At 43.2% G+C, this 23,361-nt stretch overlaps 1 protein-coding gene across 4 annotated transcripts in view; it reads left to right on the top strand.

The window, feature by feature from the left end:
* The window catches only part of TTBK2 (tau tubulin kinase 2), a 219,450-nt gene that overhangs the window by 185,035 nt on the left and 11,054 nt on the right, over positions 1-23,361 (top strand). For 2 of the 4 annotated variants that reach the window (XM_034769194.1, XM_034769193.1), the window contains exon 14: positions 7,907-8,155. The exons of the other annotated variants lie outside the window; for them this stretch is intronic. In XM_034769194.1, coding sequence (XP_034625085.1) covers positions 7,907-8,155 — 249 coding nt within the window. The remainder of the gene's footprint in view (positions 1-7,906; positions 8,156-23,361) is intronic. 4 annotated transcript variants of the gene reach the window in all.

The following is a 23,361-nucleotide window of genomic DNA, read 5'->3' as shown; positions in this document are numbered from 1 at the left end:
GAGGCTGAGGCAAATCACCTGGCTGCTGATTACGCGCAGCCAAGGCGATTAGAAGAGCACACCAGGAAGCGCTGTGCATCAGAGAAGCTTTGAAAACCAGTTTAATGACTGGCCAGGCTACAGTGTGAAATTTCTGTTTGTTTCTCCTTCGTGAAAACCCGCCCCCTTTATTGACTCATTCTCTGTAAGGAACCCACCCTCCCCCTTCCCCCAGCTTGCTTTCAAAGGAAATAAAGTCACTATCGTTTAAAAATCATTTATTCTTTATTAATTGATTATAAAAAGAGGGAGAGAACCTGGGTGGGGTTTGGGAGGAGGATCGGCGGGAAGGAAAAGGCCACTAAAAAGGGTTAAAAAAATGACAGCCTTTTGCTTGGGCTGTCCATTGGGGTGGAATGGGAGGGTGTACGGAGCTTCCCCCCCCCACGTTCTTACACGTCTGGGTGAGGAGGCTATGGAACATGGTGAGGGGGGAAGGGGGTTATACAGGGGCTGTAGTGGCACTCTGTTATCCTGCTGCCGTTCCTGAAGCTCCACCAGACGCCGGAGCACGTCTGTTTGCTCACGCAGCAGCCCCAGCGTTGCATCCTGCCTCCTCTGATCTTCCTGCCGCCACCTCTCATCTCGAGCGTCTCTCCTCTCCTCACGTTGGTCCCTCCTGTCCTCACGTTCACTGGCTTCTTTCCTATACTTTGAAACCGTGTCCTTCCACTCATTCAGATGAGCTCTTTCACTGCGGGTGGATTCCATGATTTCTGCGAACATCTCGTCTCACATCTTCTTTTTCCGATGCCTTATCTGAGATAGCCTTTGGGACGGAGGAGGGAGGCTTGAAAAATTTGCAGCTGCTGGAGGGAGGGAAAAAAGGAGAGAATTTTTTAAAAAGATACATTTTGCAGAACAATGCTTATACTCTTTCACGGTGACCAACACTATTCACATTACATAGAACATGTGATTTCTGTGCAAGGTTGCATTTTGCCTCTTAATATTGAGTGTCTGTGGCTTTGCTGCTAGAGATCACAGACGCAGGTCCGGGCAACAGAATTCGGCTTGCATGCGGCCATGGTAAGCCATTGTCTTTCGGCTTCTGCGCCCTCCTTTCCCACATACCAAGCAAAGCCCGTTGAGTGCTGCGGTTTTCCTGTTAACCTTCAGCAGTAGAAAACAAACTAACTCCCCCACCTCCAATTCTCTGGATGATCGCTTTATCCCTCCCCCCACCGCGTGGCTGGTATCAGGGAAGATCCCTGCAGGAACCAAAGTAACACCCCCCACCCCGCCATGAATTCTCTGGGATGATTGCTTTACCCCTCTCTCCACCGCGTGGCTGGTATCAGGGAAGATCCCTCCTAGCCAAACACGAAAAGCTCTGGGCCAATTTCCCCCGGCCCCCTGCACTTGGCTAACTGCAGGGAAGGATTTCTTTTCAGCCACAGGCAAACAGCCCAGTAGGAACGGCCACCTCTGTCCCCTTAATTAAATTCCCATATTTCAACCAGGTTACCATGAGCGATATCACTCTCCTGAGGATTACACAGCGAGATAAAGAAGGGATGTTGCTTGAATGCCAGCAAACACCGGGACCATACGCTGCCAGGCTTTGTCATGCAATGATACCAGATTACTTGCTGCAAGCATGGCGTGGTCAAGTGTCCTACCATGGAGGATGGAATAAGGCTGCACTGCCCAGAAACCTTCTGCAAAGGCTTTTGGAGTACCTCCAGGAGAGCTTCATGGAGATGTCCCTGGAGGATTTCTGCTCCATCCCCAGACACGTTAACAGACTTTTCCAGTAGCTGTACTGGCCGCAAATGCATCCCAAGTCCTCAGGGCAAAGTAATCATTAAAAAATGCTTGCTTTTAAAACAAGTTTTATATTTTAAAAGGTAAACTCACCTGAGGTCCCTTCCATGAGGTCATGGTCTTGGATACTGGCTTGGGAGGGTTGGGAGGGTACTTCAGTCAGGCTGAGAAAAAGATCCTGGCTGTTGGGGGGGAATGGAGTGCTGGGTGCTCTCCGCAAGCTCGTCCTCCTCCTCCTCCTCCTCCCCGTCCACAGAATCCTCAGGTGTAGCTGATGAGATTATCCCCGCCTCGGAATCCAAGGTCAGAGTGGTGGCGGCCCCCCCTAGAACTGCATGCAGCTCGGCGTAGAAGCGGCATGTCCGTGGCTCTGACCCGGAGCGACCGTTTGCCTCCTTTGTTTTTTGATAGGCTTGTCTGAGCTCCTTGACTTTCACGCGGCACTGCTCTGAGTCCCTATTGTGGCCTCTCTCCATCATGCCCTTGGAGATTTTTTCAAAAGTTCTGGCATTTCGTCTTTTCGAACGAAGTTCTGCTAGCACTGAATCCTCTCCCCATATAGCGATCAGATCCAGTACCTCCCATACAGTCCATGCTGGTGCTCTTTTTCGATTATCGGCCTGCATGGTTACCTGTGCTGATGAGCTCTCTGTGGTCACCTGTGCTCTCCACGCTGGGCAAACAGGAAATAAAATTCAAATATTCGCGGGGCTTTTCCTGTCTACCTGGCCAGTGCATCCCAGTTCAGATTGCTGTCCAGAGCGGTCACAATGGTGCACTGTGGGATAGCTCCCGGAGGCCAATACCATCGAATTGCGGCCACACTAACCCTAATTCGAAATGACAATATCGATTTTGGCGCTACTCTGCTTGTCGGGGTGGAGTACAGAAATCGATTTTAAGAGCCCTTTATTTCAAAATAAATGGCTTTGTTGTGTGGATGGGTGCAGGGTTAATTCGATTTAACGCTGCTAAATCCAAATTAAAGTCATAGTGTAGACCAGGCCTTAGAGAGAACAGCTTTAGGTTTTCTGCTCTCCACAGCAGAAAGCTTTAGTATGAGAATTTTCTATCACAAACCATTGGGAATGTCAGATGAGTCACATATCTGTAGTTGCAACCTGTTACCTTTCATTTTAAGGCATCCTGAGGATCCTGTATATTTGAATATACATGGCTTCCAACTCAGAGTATGAGTAATGCAGTGGAGCCTTGCCATGCATTTTACTACACCTTCCACTGACTTCTCTCAGCAGTGCAGCAGAGATGTCTAGCCTATGCCAGCAGGTCAGCTCCCTCTGTATGTGAGTGTGTACCCTAGCTCAGCCTGCCACACTCTTCACTGCCTTCCTTCAGCAACTCAGAGTGGCTATATCACCAACTTGTTAATGTCAGTAGGCCTCCATTTCTTCTGGCTCAGAGTATGTCATTGTGATTTAGCCCTGTCTGCCACTGGCTTTCCTTAACCACACAGCAAAGTGGTCTACATGTACCATTGGCCTGCTCAAACAGCAGACCATCCAAATACTTGGAAACTGTAGGAAAAAGTATGCCTGATTTTTTTTCTTCTCTCAAGCTCCTCAGTTTGTGTGCCAAGATATCCAAGCCTAGGTTGCCACCTTATTGGTCCCACTGGAAGTTCTTCACAAATCAAAGCAGGAGAGTGTGGTTTAGTAGCTCATAGCAGTGGACAATCTAAATGTAATTCTGCAATGAAAAGGTTGGTACAATGAGTTGCCAAAAGTGACACAGCTATAAGGTCACTACAGAAATCCTCTTACATGTTTTCAAACACCAGTATTTATACCACCCGTGGTAGTCTCCTATTTCATACTTCACTTCGGTGGAGGATATTCCTCCATCTCTTCATGTTGGTCCTGGATTAACAAATAACAGTAGAAGCAGCAGAGTTTTCAAACCACCTTAAAGGTTTTTGAGCTCTGAGGTAATGAAAAGCTCCTTGAAACCAGATTCCAGGTCTTGAATTCAGGGCCCTCAAGTGGCAAATTGTGACATAATTTCAATACCTGAAGCCTAGATTGTCCCTCTGGAACATAAACACAACCCTTAAGACAGAAGAGGCCATTCTGTAGTTGGAACTCAATCATTTTGCGTACCCTCATAGTTCAGGATCTGGCAGATCTGGGTTGCAAATAGGTCATTGGGGAGTAGAAGTGGATGGAGGACATCAGACTGCTGTCAGTTGTCCCATTGCCATAGTTGGACATCTTGAGCATAGTAGCAGAAGGCTCACTGCCAGGTGCGAGATATTCATCTTTGTGAGATAGGGTATCTGCCTTGCTGTTTCTTTTCCTGTGTTGATAGGTTATAACAAAGTCGAAGTCAGTGAGGAAGAGAGACCAGCAGATCTGGCATTGGTTAAGGCATCTTGCAGTCTGTATGTACTCCAGGTTCTTGTGGTCCATCAGGACTTGGACCAGGAACTAGGCTCCTTCTAGGATGTAGCCCCACTCCTCAAAAGCCACCCTGATAGCCAGTAGCTCCTAGTCCTAAACATTGTAATTTTTTTCTGCTGGGATTAGCTTCCAAGAATAATAGGCACAGAGTGGAGTTGGTTGCGGGGCCCCTCATATTGAGTTAGTATTGCACTTATGGCAAAAATTGAGGCATACAACCGGCCTGCAGTAGGCTGCTTGATTGGCTATGCTGCCTGATTGGTTGGAAGAGTCAGCAGACCATCTCTTTAACCCAAAAGAAGCAGTTGTTCAGCAACTGGTGAAAGCATTCACCCACGGCTGTGATAATCCCTACTCTGCTTGTTCCAAGCTGTGCTCATGCTTTGTTTCATCCTTGTCCCAGCCCTGTTCCTGCCTCAGATTCAGCCCTGCTCCTACCTTGGCCCCAAATTTGCCTTACTCCAGATAACCTGGCTCTGACCTTCGGCTCTGATTTCTGACTCCGGCTCTGAACTTTGGCTGTGACATCTGGCCTGTTACTCCAGCTCTGATCCTGAGCTCTTATTCCTGGCTACCAACTGTTGCTCTACCACAAGGCCTGACCCCTGCTCCAACCACTGCCGGCCCCCTTACTATCTTTTTACTCCTCAAGTGTATGCTTCACCGTATTTGTTTGTCTCCTTTTGAGGTACAACTATCTTGGACAGGGGTCGGCAACGTTTGCATGCGGCTCGCCAGCGTAAGCACCCTGGCGAGCCGCGTGCCAAACGTTGCCGACCCCTGATCTTGGATAACAGTGAGAAAGTTGGACCAGTCTATTTCTTTCCCAACTGTTACTAGAAAAACCTTTTTTGGATGCGAAATGGGTTTTAAAATCTCTCAGCACTGGACCAAAGAGTGGAGAAAGTTAGATGCCTTATTCTACCTTCATGGAAGTGTCAAAAAATTCTTCAAGGTCCCAGTATGTTATCTCTCAAAAATAAAACTAAGATTAAGTGTGCAAAGCATCCACTAAGTCCCCTCCTGGGATCATCAAAGTTTATTCTGTTAGGAGTGCCTCAGGGTATGTCTACACCGCAATCAGGCACCTTGCCAGCTGACTCGGGGTTGCCGGGGTCAGGCTGCGGGGCTGTTTAATTGTGATGTAGACATTCAGGTTTGGGCTGCAGCCCAAGCTCTGGCACTCTACCAGCTGGTAGGGTCCTAGAGCCTGGACTTCAGTCCAATCCCAAACGTCTACACTGCTGTTAAACAGCCCCTTAGTCTGAGCCTGAGTCAGTTGGCATGGGCCAGGCATGGGTTTTTAATTGCAGTGTAGACATACCCTCAGATTCTTGTGATAAAAGGATTTACTGTGTGGCCACTTAAGATTTGCAGTTATTTCCCCAAGTTCTATTAGATTGACATTCTCTCCTCAAATTATGCAACCCTTGATACTTTTGGCTTACCTTAACCTAAACTAAACAAGCAAATAATAAAGTTAATATTACAAAAATTAAATGAATAAAATACATTATTCATTTTTGTTTTACCTGTGGGGATTTACATTGACTTGTATTTGATGTGTTTTCCCTCTTTAGGAATTGGCTTTTACTGCTTGCTACTTGCCATAAGTACTGTCCAGGCCATTGGATGCTCATGTATGAGAAAGAGAAAATTAATTTACTTAACCTGTAATTTTTATTTCTCATAATGGAAGGGAAGCACTGGTATGGGTAAACCCTCCTTTTACAGTAAAAGGTTATTGATAAAATTGAGTTTGTAGATGTAATTCCGTTAATTCTACTAATTGTGCCATCTACAGTGATGTTAATGTTTTCTGCCTAGTTTATGTAGTTTCAGCATTAGAATTAATCTCCCTGGGTCAGAATGCAGGACTGTAGCAGCCCAATACATGAAATCTGAACTCAAAAAAGGAAAGAAAACAGTCTAAAATGACTGTATTGGGGTGGAATGAACAGGTCTATTCCATGAGTAATATTTAGAGCTCTTGGTGCCTTCCAATATAAGAAACAAAAATTACAGATGAGGGAACTAATTTTCCTGTTCTTTCTTATTTCTGCTACCTGTATCCAAATGCAGTGAGACTTTATATGGTATCTGAACAAAGCTGTCTTCAACATGTAGTATTTGTCAAGTAGATCTCTCAGCAGTACAACTTTTTCATTAGTATTGAAAGAGGCCAATCTGTACCAGCTAATATCACTTTCATCTTTCAGTTTAAATTAATCAAGCAGATGTTTGTTCTTGTCACACTTGTTTAGCAATCCACTTTCAATATATATATATTAATATATATCACAATTATAAAAGTGATTTGTCTGCATGCTTCTGTTTTTGTTATTATTTAGAAATGTCACTAACATGATCATAAGTAGTAGCCTTTGAAATGCGAGGAGTACAGGAAGTAGGGCTTCGAAATGTTCTTCCCTTTATTTTAGAGTTCCTCCTCTTTTAATTTTAATATATCTTCCCTCCTCACATGCTGCTTTTATGAACATTGGGCATAGTTTTTTTTAAGTGAATGACAATTGTACTTTATGGGAACTGAAGCTCTAGGAGTGATGCTGCTGCTAACACCTTCTCCTTGGAAACTGTGCAATACATCCACAGTACTTTCAATATCCAATCATAATAGGAAGACAAATGGGATTCCCAAATACCAATGAAAAGAATAGCAGTAACAGAAGAAATCAAGTCCAAGAAACTTTAAAGGAATTTTTTCCATATCGCTCCCTTTTCTGATTTTGTCTAAAAGTAATTGCAAAAAAGGAGATAAATAATAATCTCATCTGATCATTTTTAGCAATAGATATTCAACAGTATTGCTTCAATGCTTATTAGGACTTGCAAAGATTTAGTTGGCTTCAGAGTTGTGCATCCAAGGGCTATAGGTTTTATTGGAGCTTTGTCTACCCTAAGTGAAAAGGTGTTCCAAAAAACTGCTAGCTGGAAGGCTTTGTTCTTGCAGTTCCTGTACATTGCCTATTCTACACACCACAGCCATCCAAGCTCTTTCCAAGGTTTGTTTTTTTTCCTGTTGGTTGCAACATTTGGGATGAAATCTTTAGCTCAGGCCTGATCCAGGCAGTACAGGAATCCACAATTGCTATAGCTTCACCATTTCAGTTTGTTCCTTTAATTTCATCCATCATTTGGAAATTTCCCAGAAGTCGCTGCTTTTAGCCTCAGTGCTTAGCCTTCTAAATTAGGTGCTTCAGCAGTCCCATTGTGCTTTGGTTCCACCACAGTTGTAAAGCATGGTGTATATGGATCTGCAAAAATCATTCGGTCAAAAAACAATGTTGCTGTGTTAAACAGTAGAAAAGACAAATGCGATGATCAACAATTTCATGCACTCACTATCTTTGCAACAGTTTCTTTGCTTAATGTTTATACCTATCCTATATGTATGCTTGCTGAATATATGAGAAAAGTTAGAGGACTAGATGGCCGAAGAGAAAAAGGATGCTCACTTCTTATTGTGATACTAATTTTTTTAATGGATGATAAATGTGGAGGCTTCTGATTTTATCTCTCTCTTAAATTATCAGCTTTTAGCCTGAGAGAGAGATGTGATTCTGTTACTGTAAGAAAGCTACATGGGCAGTAGGTCAAAAATAAATTGTTAAAAATAATGTATTTGAAAAACTTATTTTTCCCCCACCATGTTGTTCTCACAGCTCAACTCATCTCACATGCTGCATTTCTCCACTCCGAGAATTTCAAGTCCCATCCTCCGCACCCTGAGCCCTATTGCCCATCTATCCTCCCACTCGGACCCTAAGAAAGAGGCTGGGTTACCCAGGAGTCAATCAGCAGAGAGCCATTCCTCCTCTTCCCGCTCAACTGGCCGTAGGAAACTTCCTGTCATTCCCAGTGGCAACAAGTTTCCCCCTGTCATTCGCATCTCAAAAGCACAACTCCAACAGGTGAATAAGTCTTCGTCTTCATAAAAGCAACTGCACTATATCAGTCATTTGCTAAGTTGTATGGTTCATAGCTGCTTTGCAAAACACAGTAATATGGAGGTGCTAATCGTGCTGCTATAAAATTTCTCTTGTGAAAGCATATTGAGAAGATCTATTAAAGGAGCACCCAGTGTACTTCATCAAAGAACAGAGTCAGAAACATTTCCTGAGAAAGATAAGTTATTACCACCTAAAGAGGTAAAAGTAGAGTCAGAATTACTTGCTAGTCTTTCAGAGAACAGTTGGAAACACCTATTGGTTATTTCTTCTGGAGAGGATATAGGCAAGATCACTTAGGGATCTGTTGTTTGGGAAGTCATGTTCAGGAGATCCTGTAGATCTGCTGTTACTGGTGAGGATAGATTCAGGTTCCTCCAAGGGATTTTCAGTGGGAAAAGATGGGAGCATAAATCAAGAAGTGGATTCTTGGTTTAAAAAATAAAGCCAACAACTCTCCATTTGTGAAAATGGGATCATTGATGAATTGAGGGGGGAGGAATATACAATTTGGCCCACCTGGAAGGCTTTCAGTGGAGAAAAATAGGATCAGGAACCACCAGTGTGCTTTCTTTGGGTATCTGTAACACTTAATAATCTAAAAACATTCCATTGCTTCCAATGGATAAAATAATGTTGGGACCAATCAATGAGAACTGCTATGGGCAAAGTTAATAGGGAAACTTGTGTCTTCGTTCTGTGCTATGTCCAATTTTTGCAGCTTCTTTCCAGTAAAAAAGAGATTAGAGTTCAGAATTATATTTTGTGTCTCATAATTTATGTTGTGGTTACAAAGATGTGATTTGAGATTTGCCAAGCAGCTTTAGCTTGCAATGACTATTAAAGCAGTGTGACATAACATTGATTACACATAGATCCAAACATCTCATCATTCACCATTACACCATAAATGTTTAATCTAATCTAAAAAGAATTTCCACATTGTCTTCTGCTTTCTGCATATTTATTATTATAAATAGCTTATATCTAATGTTTATTTTTTTCTATAAAGCATGCACAGATATGTTGATTTGTTTAATGGTTAGCTTCTCTCAGTAGTTTAATAGAATCGATGGCTGGTGATGACAAGACAAACAGTGTTGTAGGTATAATTATGTCAGAATTTTGTCAGCTAATCCAATAATCAGTGTTTTCTCTCCAGCACCAAGCTTTTTTTCATCTCCATATAGAATGCTAGCCCCTCTTTCCAGCTGGACCCCAGATGCTTGGAAATGGGCAAATGTGCTGTCAGAAAATGCCGGTACCAGATACATGGTATTGTGAATCACATAGGAAGCCAGAATATCCAGTTCCTCATGATGGTTGAACTGTATTTACTAGGATATGAAAATGTCAGCGAAATAAACTCATTAAAAAGTATGCTTTAATGCTATAATGTTTCTTAGAGTTGTTTTGTATCCCAGGATGTAGATTGGCCTAATTTTTTTAAATGTGTGTGCACAGTTTAGCTTCAGTTTTTTCCATCACAGATATAAAATATTGCAAGTACAGTTAGCAAATTGGTCAGGCTGGCTCTCAGGTGGAGAAGGAGGAAACTCTTTTCTCCTTGCAGTGAAGCTCTGTTAGAGTCCTGCTAGCAGCAACTATGTTTAGACACATTTGTAGCTAAAATAGTTGTTATCCCTTTGTGGACAGGGTTGTAGGCCTCCCTCTAGATTGTAGCGAAACGGTGTCAGAATTATGCTTAAATAAGGGTTTTCCCAGAAAGTTGCTAATATAGTTTCCTTGGATAAGAGTAGACCACGTTTAATCATGATGGAAACTGTAAGGATTTAGTCTAGCTCACAGCTGGTAAATTTCTGTCCATGAGTAGATTTAGTCTTTGCAAAGCAGGAAAGCTGCATTGAAACTAAACTACCTCCTTTCATGAAAGAGACACTGCCAATTTAAAAATAACACTTCTGTCTGAAAATTGTCTATCTGCTGTGTCACCTAATGTAAATGAAAGAAATTAGGAAGTGGAAAAATATGTCTCTATTTTTTCATTTTTTTACTTTGTGCATTTGACAACACTTATGACCGGATTTTCAAAATAGCTCAGCACAAAGCAGCTCTCATTGGTGGTTGCTTCTGGGCACTTTTGAAAATCTGGCCACTAGCGTCTGTTCACCAATAAAAGTTTCTTTGTTGAAAAAGAAACTGTCAATCAGTTTCCCCTGTTTGTGTGGATAGGCAATAGAAGAGAGAGAAAAATTCTCAGAATAGGAAAATGTGATTGTAAAATCAGACATTTGCAGGGAGACCCAAAGACACACATAATGCCTGCAATTAGGGTGACCAGATGTCCTGATTTTGTAGGGACAGTTCTGATTATTGGGTCTTTTTCTTATATAGGCGCCTATTACCCCTCACCCCCTGTACCGATTTTTCACATTTGCTATCTGGTCACCCTACCTGCAGTTACCTTATTTTTTTAATTAAGTGGGTTTCAAATTGGTGGTATCCTTTTATAAACAGTTGTGGCCAACAAACTGTCCTCTATTGCAGATAGGTTTTTAGAAAGTTCTCTTGCTTGTTTAATGTGTCCAGGTGATGCATGCAACTGTTTGGCATATTGAAATGTAGTGTTGCAGGGTTTGTTTTTTGATTGTTTATTTTTTTAATTCTGGAAAATGGAGAAGCTCTTCAGGCACTTTTATCACATCTGTCTTTGGTGCAATGAAAAATTCAGATTTACAGCATGTTAAGTTAGCTGTGCCAGGATAGAGGCTTTCCAAGTTGTAAATTAATGAAGAAACAATTAAGGGCAACAAGACAGTTAGTGTGAGCCTGTTAATTTTTTTATAAGTGTGACAGGTTTGGGCCCTTTGGGGTGTCACCTGATGTGCTGGGATGTCACTGAGTCAGCCTGTTCAGCCAGCCTGGGTCCCCTTTACCTGGCCTTGCTAGGTTAGGCTCACAAGCCTCTTCCAGCCAAGCACACAAGCAGGGCCCCCAGAGAGACAGATATCCACCTTGGAAAGATTTAGCCCTAGGGGCTTGCTCCAACACTCTGGTGCCCACTCCCTTTATGGGATACAAACCCAAAGATTTTATTACATTTGCCCCCTCCCTCAATGTGGAGAGAAATATGCACAACTTCTTGTTGTCCCCCCACCCCCGCTAGAAATTACATAAACTGGGTTATATTATAAACAAGAAATAAATTTATTAACTACAAAAGGTGAATTTTAAGTGAGTATAAGAGATAACAGAACAAAGCAGATTTACTTCCAAATAAAGCAAAATACGTAAACTAAGCTCAATATACTTAAGAAACAGGTTACAAAATGTACTCTAAATGTTATTTTAGGCAGGTTGCAAAGTTTTTGTGGTTCAAAGTTGCAGTTATATTTCTTTTCAGACTGGATCCCTTTCTCAGTCTGGACTCCTCCCGCCCGCCTTTGCTTCAGCAGTCTTTCATCTTGGGCAGACAGGCTTTAGCTTTAACAGTCTTTCTTCTTGGGCAGACAGGCCATGGAGAGGAGGAGTCCTGTTTGCCTTCCTCCCCACCCTTAAATAGGATTTACATAAGGTGGGAATCCTTTGTTTTCCATCTGTTTGGGGTCCAATTGACAAGCATTTAGCTCTTCTAAGATGTGGGTTGTCACAGATGCAGCTGATGTGTCTTCTATAACTTGAACATCTAGAAATGCATCTACTGGCCTACCACTGACATCAAGATAACATACACAATGACTTAATACTTGATGCCCATTTGCAACTGTGCATTCATCAGCCATGTATGCATGTATTCTTCACTTTTTCAACTGTTGAGTCTTTCACTGTTGCACCACATGCTTCTAGCCAGTCACTTGAGTTTCTTGCAGAAAGAGAGTGAGCATTTACTGGTCTTGTTCAGAACCAGTGTTCAACTTCAGGATGAACAAGTGACAATGCATTCAACATTGGCCTCCAATTTGTAGTGTGTGGTATCTCTTGCCTAAATGGAAAGTATGATGCCACAGCCATGTTTGTTCACATGAACTGTGTTGTGTCTCCAGCATTCTTAACAGCCTCATTAACACTCACTGGTGCTGTCCTTGGTCAGTGGAGACTCAGAGTTCAGAGGTGCTTTCACATGAGTTCACCTCCCAGGTGGGGGCAAGAAGGCAACTTGTTCATTCCTCCAGCTTCTCACTGTTCGCTCTGGCCACTGTTATTCATTGTGCCACCGTTCACTCCATCGCTCCGTTGCCAATGGCCCTGCGCCATCACCTTCTGCTGCCACCTGCCACTGTGACCTCTGTGAGTTGGTCTCTTGAGGTTCCACTAGCTCTCAGTGATTTCAGCTGAGCTCTTAGTGAGCTAGTGCAGACTGGGCTGTCTCTTCCACAGAAACACTGTCCCACAGCAGATCTAAGCACTTAGACTTGATTATCAGTGATTATCAGTGATTTCAGCTGTAGTGGTCACTTAACAAAACAAAAGATTATCTATGGAGCCTAATCAGCTCTGTCTTTAAAAAGTGGAGAGGGGCAGGGCAAATAGTACTTGTGACTCAGGCAGTCCATCAAGCAAAACACCTGTCCCCGCCCCCTCTTTCTTGATGCCCTCAATCAGCACAGGCTAAGTACACTTCTACTGCCCTTTACTCATACAATAAGAATAACAACATTTCATTACTCCCTTCCCCTCCCCCCCCCATTCAAAGTGATTTGTAACCCAACCCCAGCCAAAATCTATCACTTGGGCAACACAGCTCTGTTTGCTGGATACCTAGGTAGATTAGGTGTGAATGTAAATACAATCTGGTCCTGAAGCCTTTCCCCCCAGCCCCAGCTCATCACTACTGTCAGGAAGAGCTCATTTAGACTTTGCTTACAAGTCATCATTTGAAATTATTAGGTTGGCCAACATCACCGGACTGAATGCACTGACATGGTCATAAAAAACAACAGCTGTATAAGGAAGCTAGTCTATGTTCATACTTTTCAAATCTATTATACTTTTTCAGATACATGTATTTTATCATACACTGTATATGCTTTTAAAGTGTGTATTCATGTTTCAATTTCAATTGAAATTTCCAAACAATCACAAAATCGGCAACACTGCATATAACTTCAGACTTGCATCTGAAGAAGTGAGGTTCTTACCCACGAAAGCTTATGCTCCCAATACTTCTGTTAGTCTCTAAGGTGCCACAGGACCCTCTGTTGCTTTTTGCATATAACTAGTTCACAAAACTGGGGGGTGGGGGGATGTTGGGGAAAATTCAGGGGCGGGGATAGGGAAATCCCTGGTGTAGTGGTAAAACCACAGAAATTGGCAGGGGGGTTAGGTGGAGATGTCTGGTACTTTAAACTATACCTAACTTTTGCAAACTGACTCAATTTCAAGTTGTTATTAATAATAGTACTGTATAGGGCTACAACCCTATTCTTATACATGGACTTAGTTGGGTCCAAAAGGACACTGTTTACTACATATACTCAAACATTCAAGACCTAAGTACAAGCTCTGACCAGTTTTTGACAACTTCTAAAACACTGAACATGATGAGTGCCACTAGAGGGCTCAAAAACTATTTAGAGGGATACTACCTATTCCTATACACTACAGTAGTCCTGATATTTGTATTACAGTAGCACCCAGAAGACCAAAACAGAATCAGAGCCCCACTGATATAAAATTGTATATTAAATACAATATAAATATTTTTGAAGACACGGTCCTGTCCCTGAAGAGCTTGCAATCTAAGAAAGTTGACAGTGTCTCTTTAAACATGGAGCTTTATACATGTTAGTGACCACCTGTGTTATAATATCACTTGATCTTTCCAGTGTGGTTGGGACCTAACCATATTATAACTATGTCAAAAAGCTATGCTCTGCCCCTGGCCTTGTATCCACAGAGGCAAAGCCATGCTACATTATAGTTGGGCCTCTAAAATGTTTAAGCGCTGTGCATATATACACATTTTGTATTGCAGACTGGACCATATAGTAATTTACCATTGAGGTAGGAGGAACTGGGCTCTAATCACGTCTCTAAAGGCTTGTGAATGGTGGGGAGAAGTTAAGAAAACAACAAAAATACCTTCCCATTTTGGATTTAGTGGAAGCCCTAGTGTAGACAAGACTCCTGCCTCCTGAATCATCTTCTGAAAAGGACATTGACTAAACATGGTGGTAAAAATGCAAGAAGCAGCTGAAGCCTTGTCTTTATTAGAGCTCCCACTCCTGCTAATATTGGTTCAGCTTATTTAAAAAATACATAAACACAGAGAATAAGAGAAAAAGTTACATCTTGAAAAAGGAAAAAAGAGTATGAGAAACCTATCAATATCAACAAGCTCCTAAAGATGGTGTCACTTCAGATTTTCAAAAGAGCCTTGATCTAGATTCTTAATTTTCACCTGTAGTTTTGTGTGTACAATAGTTTTAATATTACAACACACACAATTTGTATGCAAATTGCATTTGCATATGCTGATCAAATATCCTGAGATCTTAATTTATAGCTGCAAATGCTGTTTCTGTTCACAAATTCTCTTTATGAGGCACAAAGTAGTTGTGAGCAACAAGTGTAAATTTAATGCCAGTCCTACAACTAGATCCATGAAAGTGTGTCACCTTTGCAGAGTCCCATTTAATTTAATAGTGCTCAATACAGATGAGTGGGCCTGCTATCTGATTGAAGGATTTGGAGCCTTACAGACCTTTTTTTTTTAAGTTTTGGCCCTTAATGTTTTGCAGCTGAAGGTCCATATTTTACATTTTTGTAGCACACACAGATAAAACAAAAATAGATGTGTAGAGGAGCAATAACAAAAATTAAAAATGAACTCAAACTAAAACTTATGAGCACCAAAATGTTGGGGTGTTTAATATCTGAACCAGTATCTGAAGTTTGCAAATAGCCTCTACCTTTATATTTGACCTGACCACATCTCCAGATCTGAAAAATCTTAAACCTTTTGGAAGGCATTCAAAATCCAACCCCAAGTTTGCTGCTTGAAACCAGCACTATTAATGTTTAAAGCAGTTTTCATGTGATTGAGTGCCAGGGTATGTGTGCACTCTCATGACAAAGAAAAACTAGAGTTAATGGGGTCCCTCTCTGGGTTTAAAAAACAGAACAATTTTTTTAATCTTCCAAAACAGATATCCAGTTTGGAAAAGTGCAGCTCTTTAGAAATGAGCTATAATATAGCCATGGACAGGAAAATCAGAACTTAAGTAATAAATTGCTTAACTTCAGGGGTATATTTTGTATATCATGAAACCATCTCGGAACTAAGGAAAAAAAAATATTGATACATTCCACATTCACTGCAGTTACTACTCAACTTGTTTAAGATAAAAATTCAGCTATATAAGTAATATGTGTTTTAAGCAAACTAGCACCAATGATTTATCATTTAAAGTAAAGTAAACCTTTTAATTTCAAATTGACAGTGTCTTCTAATTCAGCTATAAAGCCTCTGTGTGTGATTGAGTTAAAATATATTATTTTATCATTTTCAGTGTCTTATTTTACTTGGTTTGCTTCTTAATTAGAAAGGCAGAGTATGTAGGTAAGAGTTATGAAAAACCTTCCTTTGAGAACTAATTAACATCTTACTGAAAGTTGTTAGCTATTCTGTAAAATCTAGTTTTAAAAACACTGAATAAAATATGCTACTAAAAGTGTGATCTGCAATTGCCCATCAGTTGATTTTGCAACAGAATCCAAAATCTTCTTTTATGAAGCCAGTAGATTCTAACTTTCTAGAAGGAAAAGCAATGACTTGGCCATCCTTCTGGCTATATTATAGTCTCCACGTCAGTCATCGTTACAGAAGGATGAAAGCAACCATGAGGAGAAAGGAATTTGGCAACTATAGAGGTGAAAATGGAAGGTTGAAATTTTGAAGGTGAAAGAAGCTTAGGATACCATCCTTTCAGGCCTTTTGAAATTAGGGTCAAGTGAAACCCCAGACTTGCATGTATAGAGACATGTCCACTGCACTCAAGAAAAATATTACAATACCTGGGCTACTTTTACCATAATTCTATGAAAGGAGGAGATCCTGTAATACTATTATTATAAATGCAACTTCTTCCCAGTGCTCCATTAACAGTAAATACATGCTGTACCCATTCTATAATTTTTAATACATTTTTCCAGAAAAAGATCACTATTTTGTGAGTATCTCATGTAGTCACATGGATACCTATTAACCACTTGTTATAATGATGTAACCAATATTCTCTAAAAGCAGTTACTCATTTCATTTCATTTAAAGTGCATTTATATTAGGTCACACAAAAAAAGCTTCCTTAATCAGGAGTTAAGATTGTACATTTGTATCAATAACTAAAGGGAGAAAGCACCTTAAAAGAACATTGCTGTTTTCAAACCACAACTGTAAACTCAGAAAATTTTACCTTCAGGTAAATCTATAAAAATACCCTCCCCCCCACTAGCTCCCACCACTCAATATATTAGAAAATATGGAAATTCAGAGCTATCACAAACACTTTTTACTCTGACTTTATATCCTTCCCTCCTCTCACTCTGTGATCCCTCTGTGTAAACTATATGTATACAGAAATAGGGTGTAACCTGGCAGAAGGGTGAAATCAGGACACAGTTGCTCAGAATACCATGTTCCTCTCTGCAAACAGGTGTAACTGAGGCTAGATAAACCTACAGTTTACAGTTTAAAATTACTTCTGCTCTGAGTAACATTAATTTACGGTACACAGCATTTGAAATCTCAACAGAGGAGTGGCATGCAGCTGGGATGGAGCAGCCAATTGCAGCATAGCTACTGTGCCAGCAGTGTTGACAGTGCTATATAGTTTAAATGGTGAAAATCACAGAGTTAAGGTTACCTGGTGAAACCACAAGCCCTTCCTTAACTCTGCCCCCCAGAGTTGGCAAGAGCCATGGGAAATTATCTGCATGCACTCCAGTTGCTTTCAGTGTTTTAGATGTAGATATTGAGAACAGTGGAGGCAATAGGTGGGACAGGTTGATAGAGGTGTGTTTGTGATACAAGGAGATCTGGGGATATTTTGAGGAGCTTCACAGAGCTGTGATTATGGCAGTGGTTCTCAAACTGTGGGTTGTGACCCCATTTTAATGGGATCACCATGGCTGGCTTAGACTTGTTGGGGTCCAGGGCCAAAGCCAAAGCCTGAGGGCTTCAGCCCTGAGCAGTGGGGCTACGGTTACAGGCCTCCTGCCTCGGACTGAAGGCTTGGGCTTTGGCTTCAGCCCCCCAGCATGGGGCAGTGGAGTTTTGGCTTTGGAATTCCCACTGCCCAGACTGACGGGGCTTCAGCGGGCTCAGGCTTAGGTCCTCCCTCCTGGGGTCCTGTAGTAATTTTTGTTGTCAGAAGGGGGTCGTGGTGCAATGAAGTTTGAGAACCTCTGTATTATGGTATGGGAAGATCTGGGTCTGAGTCCCCCCATGCGTGAGTTCAGGGACTGAGAAGGGGCTGGGGCAGGGGGGTAGGGGAAGAGGGGGTGAGGGCTCCGGCTGGGGGTGCGAGCTCTGGGGTGGGGCTGGGGATGAGGGGTTTGGGGTGTAGGAGGGTGCTCTGGGCTGGGACTGAGGGGTTCAGAGGGTGGGTGGCGGATTAGGGCTGGGGCAGAGGGTTGGGCACAGGGACGGGGGTGAGGGCTCTGGTTGGAGATGCAGGCTCTGGGGTGGGGCTTGGGGATGAGGGGTTTGGGGTGTTGGAAGGTGCTCCAGGCTGGGACTGAGGGGTTCAGAGGGCGGGAGGAGAATCAGTGCTGGAGCAGAGAGTGAGGCGCAGGAGGGTGTCTCGGGTGCAGGCTCCACGTGGGGCTTACCTTAAGCGGCTCTCAGAAGCAGCGGCATGTCCCCGCTCTGGCTCCTATGCGGAAGCGCGGCCAGGCGGCTCTGCTGCGCACTGCCCCATCCACAAGGCACTGCCATGGTTCTCGGCCAATGGGAGTTGCAGGGGTGGCGCTTGGGGTGCGGGCAGCATGCGGAGCAGAGGCCTGTGGCTGCCCCTATGCATCGGAGCAAGAAGGACATGCTGCTGCTTCTGGTTGCTGCGCAGAGTGGCCCCTGACCCTGCTCCCCAGCTGGAGAGTGAAGCGGGGCAAGCCCCAGACCCCACTCCCTAGCGGGAGCTCGAGGTCCGGATTAAAACTGCTGGCGGGCCGGATGTGGCCCGCGGGCTGTAGTTTGCCCACCCCTGCTGTACCAGAATAGCTATGTTGGCATAGCTATGCCAACATAACTCTATAGCATAGACGCAGCTTACACTGATGGAAGGGGTTTTTCCATTGGTGTAGGACCTCCATCTCCCTAATGGTTAGCCACGTCAACAGACGTATTCTTCTGTCAACACAGCTGCCTCTACATTGGGGGTTAGGTCAGCATAGCTGTGTCAGTCAGGGGTGTGATTTTTTTCACACCCCTGACCGATGCAGCTATGTGAGCCTAACTTTTAAGTGTAATCCAAGCCCTAGCTTTTACCTAGGCTTTTCATCAGTAGATCTCAAATTTTATTTATTATCCCATTTTACAGATGGGAAACTGAAATACAGAGAGGTGAGGTGACTTGCCTAAGGTCACCCAGGAGGCTAGTGGCAGAGCTAAGAATATTCCCATTCCAGTGGTTTTTCCAATAGATCACATGGTTGCTAATGTGATTCCTTAGTGCTCCTCCCCCCTCCTGTTGTTACAATGGAATGATGATAATGGTCATGCTTTGAAATGTTTGCAGTATGTAGTTGCTAACAGGGCTGTGAGAGAAATCCCATCCATAGTCGTGTCCCAAAAGCATGACGGTTTTATTACATGGCTGTTACAGTAACTTTAAATGTGTGAGAGAAGAATGGTGTGTCTCTCCTTCTCCACCAGCTGCCCAACCATTCCCTGCAACAGGTAGCCCTCTCCCCCAGCCAACATTTCCAGCTCCACCTCCCCTTCCCATCCCATTAAGCCATTAGTTGGCACTGAAGAAGCTATTAACATGTAAGACATTGCTCCATGCTGCTGTGTATACATATCATAGGCTTACTGGAGCTTACTGGAGGGCTGCACGCCACCTGGGTTATGTAGCCCGTGCTGCACACTGAGCAGGGCCCCTCACTCCCACTGTCCACCCCCAATTGGGACTCTTGCCCCTGCTTCAGCCAGGCTTCCCCAGGTATGTCCCAGGTCCATGCACTCCAGTCCACTCCTCTTCCAAACCAGGTTACACCCCCACATACTCTGGTGAGCCCAGCACCACCACCAAATAGGGGTGATGTGTATTTTAACTATTCATTTTCTGGATTTCAGATGTTTAAATTTGTGTTACCATCATTCCTAACTATCCAGCTCCTAAAAGCCACTGAAGTCCTGTGATATAGAGGTAGTTTTCTGGATAGTAAGCATCTCTCTCTGCACATGTTCTGTGTAATCTATTAGATCAGTGGTTTTAATTTCCTTTCTCCCAAAGGACTGTTGAGTGCCATGCACTGTGTTGGGGTAACCCTTGAGCATCTGAGACCTTGGTGCCATGATCTGAGCTGTAGTTTGATCGCTGATCACTTTCTGTGAGCAAAAAAGTTGTTAGAATGTAACAACTTTAAGAAAAGATTTGTATCTTGGGAACCCCAGGGTCAAATGGCCCTAAATGGGTCACTGACCATACCTTGTGCCCCCATGAAGCACACCAAATTTCAAGGCAATCTGATTAACTGTACAGATTTTGGAGCACTTAGAAGAGTTGATCTTTAAACAGAAAGCTGGTCTTAAACTTGACTATCACAGAGATCTTGCTCTGCTATAATGAGGACCAGAAGGGGCTCAGAGTCAGGAATGGTACACACCTGTGGTCCTATATCAATGAGTTTTGTAGTTGGTATTTCTGTTATTCCCCAACTCCATGAATTAAAGCAACAGTGCTCCCTTCTTTTTCACATATTAGTCCTACCTCCACGAAGAAAGAATGCACTGGAATTTGTAGATAAGAAAATCTATAGTTGTTTTTATTTAACTTCTTCTCTTCCACAAAAATTAGTATAGAAGGGAAACATAAGAGATAGGCAGATTAGATTGTAAAAAAATTCAGTAGGGACTGTGGTATTTTAGTGTCATTAAAAATTTTAGTCTCATTAAAAAGCACAGTTCAATACCACTTTATATAGTGTAGTCTATTTCATACTGTACATCAAATTTCTCTTCAGAGATGTATATAGTAGCAGAGGAAGACATAAAGTGGTGTTCTTCGAGTGATGGTCCCTATTGTATTCCACTGAGGGTTGTGCATGTGCACCATGTGCCCAGAGTTGGAGGAGAATTTGAAAGTAATGTCTGTGGGTCTGCGCATGCACTGTGGCTCGCCTCATGCCTCCATCCAAGTTGATAATGGGTGGGGTGGACCAACCGCGTCTCCAGTTCCTTCTTACCACCGAATGGTCCGGATCGGAACTTTGTGTCCTTGTCTTGACACACTTTTAAATAAGATAATTGTACATAGCGTTAGAATTTATTTTTTAGTAGTTTCTTGTAGTTTTTCTTGTAGTTTTAGTGATTAGTTTAGATAAATTTGAGGGTGTGTTTTTTCTTCACCACAACCCTCTCCCGTCCCCCAGAGCTACAAATGGGTACTGGACTATGCCCAGGCCTCCGGGCTTCAAACGCTGTGCCTCCTGCCTGCACTCCTTCTCAGAGAGCTGTCTCTACTGCTTGGGGGAAGCTCACATCGTGTCCAAGTACAGTATTTGCCAGTCTTTCCCTAGCTACACTCAAGCAGGCTAGGCTCTCTGCTTCTGGAAGCACCTGATGGAGCTTTCCATGAGGCCTCGTTCGGACCCAAGTCAGAGAACCCCCCTCATATGTCAGCCTGAATCAGCAAGGAGCACACCTCCTGCTACCACATCCAAATCCAGTGCTGGCAGAACCACCACCATGGACCTTATGGTGGGGTCTAGTCGGGAGGTAAGGAAGCGTACCCATAAGCATGGGAGTAAATCTTCCTGAAAAGCAAAAAAAGTAGACACACCTTCCACGAATTCTAGCCCTGGGGATGGAGCTCATGCTAAGGCCCACAGGCACAAGAAGTAATTCCACAAATAATGGGATCCAGCGACTCCAAGCTCCGGTCCATTAGTACTGTCATCACTGGCACCCCATAAGATGTAGGATCCTCCAGTTCTGGGAAAAGCAACAGAGGGTCCTGTGGCACCTTTCAGACTAACAGAAGTATTGGGAGCATAAGCTTTCGTGGGTAAGAACCTCACTTCTTCAGATGCAAATGCATCTGAAGAAGTGAGGTTCTTACCCACGAAAGCTTATGCTCCCAATACTTCTGTTAGTCTTAAAGGTGCCACAGAACCCTCTGTTGCTTTTTACAGATTCAGACTAACACGGCTACCCCTCTGATACTTGACACCAGTTCTGGGAAAATCCATGGGACTGATACTGATACTGGGCAAAGAGTGGGTGCCTCTGACACCTACTGGTCATTCTGGGGACCCTGTTCCTAATACCCCTCACCTGGAACTGGCTCAGTTTGCAAGAGAACCTTCACCTGCCTCCCCCCTAAGGGATCCTTCTAGCAGGCATTCGGATCCACTGTTAGAGGAAGAACTCCTTAGTCTGGTCCCGGCAGTTCCTCCTCATCTCCGGACAAAGCGGTGACTGCAGCATCCCCCTCCCCTCTGGATGACTTCAGGCAATTTCAGGAACTGTTGTGGAGAGTTGCGGAGGAACTCCAATTCGCCTGGAAGAGATCCAGGATACTCGCATAAGGTTCTGGATATCCTCCATACCTCATCACTGGCCAGAATGGCACTGCCAACAAATGACGCTGTTCTGGAGCCTGTCAGGACAGTATGGCATACCCTTGCCACGTGCACAGCGATACGTGGGCAGCGTTAAGGTTGTGTGGGCATTTATCTTAATTCTGAATTTCCTGGTTTTCAGAAGTTTAAGTTGCTGAATTTAGATGTTGTGGAAGGGCATGAGCTATCATTTGGCAACCTTAACTCCATGTTAACAAAGCTTCTTGCCATTTAATTTCCTAGGTTTTATAAAACAGAAATAGAAATACTTGTTGGTGGGAGTTAGTGGTCATTTAGGCAGTTGTAGTTCTCACCTAGACTTACAGTTGATTCGCTACTGTGGCTAGATAATAATCAAAAGACATGGCTGCATCTACATTGTGGACACTATACCACAGGGGTGGTCAACCTTTTTGACCAGAGGGCTACGTCTGGGTATGGAAATTGTATGGCGGGCTTGGAGGTGGGATGAAGACCCTTTCTTTTGTGGGGAAGTTGAACTATATATATTTTGTTGGCCTCTGTTACCTCGGAAGGGGGTGAACTCAACTGATGACCAGGTGGAATGGCTGAATCGCTACCTACCAAAAGTGGACCTCCCCAGTGTTGGAGTGATTGCTGGTGAGGGATGCTGAAAACGGAGGAGAGGTGGAACCCAGGGACCAAACAACTATGCAGCACCACTGATAAGCCCAGTCCCCATTACAAGCTCCTTTGGATTTTATTAAAGCCATGTCTGAAATTGCAGCAGCCTTGTTCAGGAAAGTCTTCTGCATGATCAGCTATTTAAATCACTTGCAAATGTGGATAAAGTCTAAAGACCAAGCTCTGAGGAGAGTCAGTGGGACAATAGGCATTTTTGACCTGGGTTCATGGTGAATCACAAAATGAGTGCTTCCTTTCCCTCTGAGCACTTGAGCCATGTGGGTTTGCTAATGAGCTCAAGGAAGGATATTTCCATTCAAGGAGAGAATTGTGCAGCTATAAACCATTTAGCAGTTCTAATTCTATGGTCCTGCTCAGTCACCCAGAGAGGTGTTCTCTCCTTTTTCAGCATGATGGTATCCTGTCAGATATTGCTCTTATCTGGTGGCAAAACCAATAGGATCTGTTGAAAGGCTTCCCATTTCAAGGGCAAAGCAGGCTTCACATCACAGCCAGTGTAGCCTGACAGTACAATTCTGTTGACTCAGAGAGTACACTCAGAGAGATATTTTCCACATAAACAGACTTGAACTAAGGATGGTTAAAATATCACTACTGTCCTTTTGGAAATCGATGAAGGGAAAAAATATTCTCATAAAAATAGACAACACAGTGGTGGTTATCTCTCACGGGGACAAAACAACCCAAGTCTTCTAAGAGAAAGCCATCTTTCTCTTCAGATAAATGGAAGAGTACTCAGTAAAACTCTCTGGATCCCA

Source organism: Trachemys scripta, chromosome 4 (assembly GCF_013100865.1).
Source record: "Trachemys scripta elegans isolate TJP31775 chromosome 4, CAS_Tse_1.0, whole genome shotgun sequence".
Lineage (NCBI taxonomy): Eukaryota > Metazoa > Chordata > Testudines > Emydidae > Trachemys > Trachemys scripta.
The sequence above is the reverse complement of the archived record's forward strand: the minus strand, read 5'-3'. Positions and strand labels throughout refer to the sequence as shown.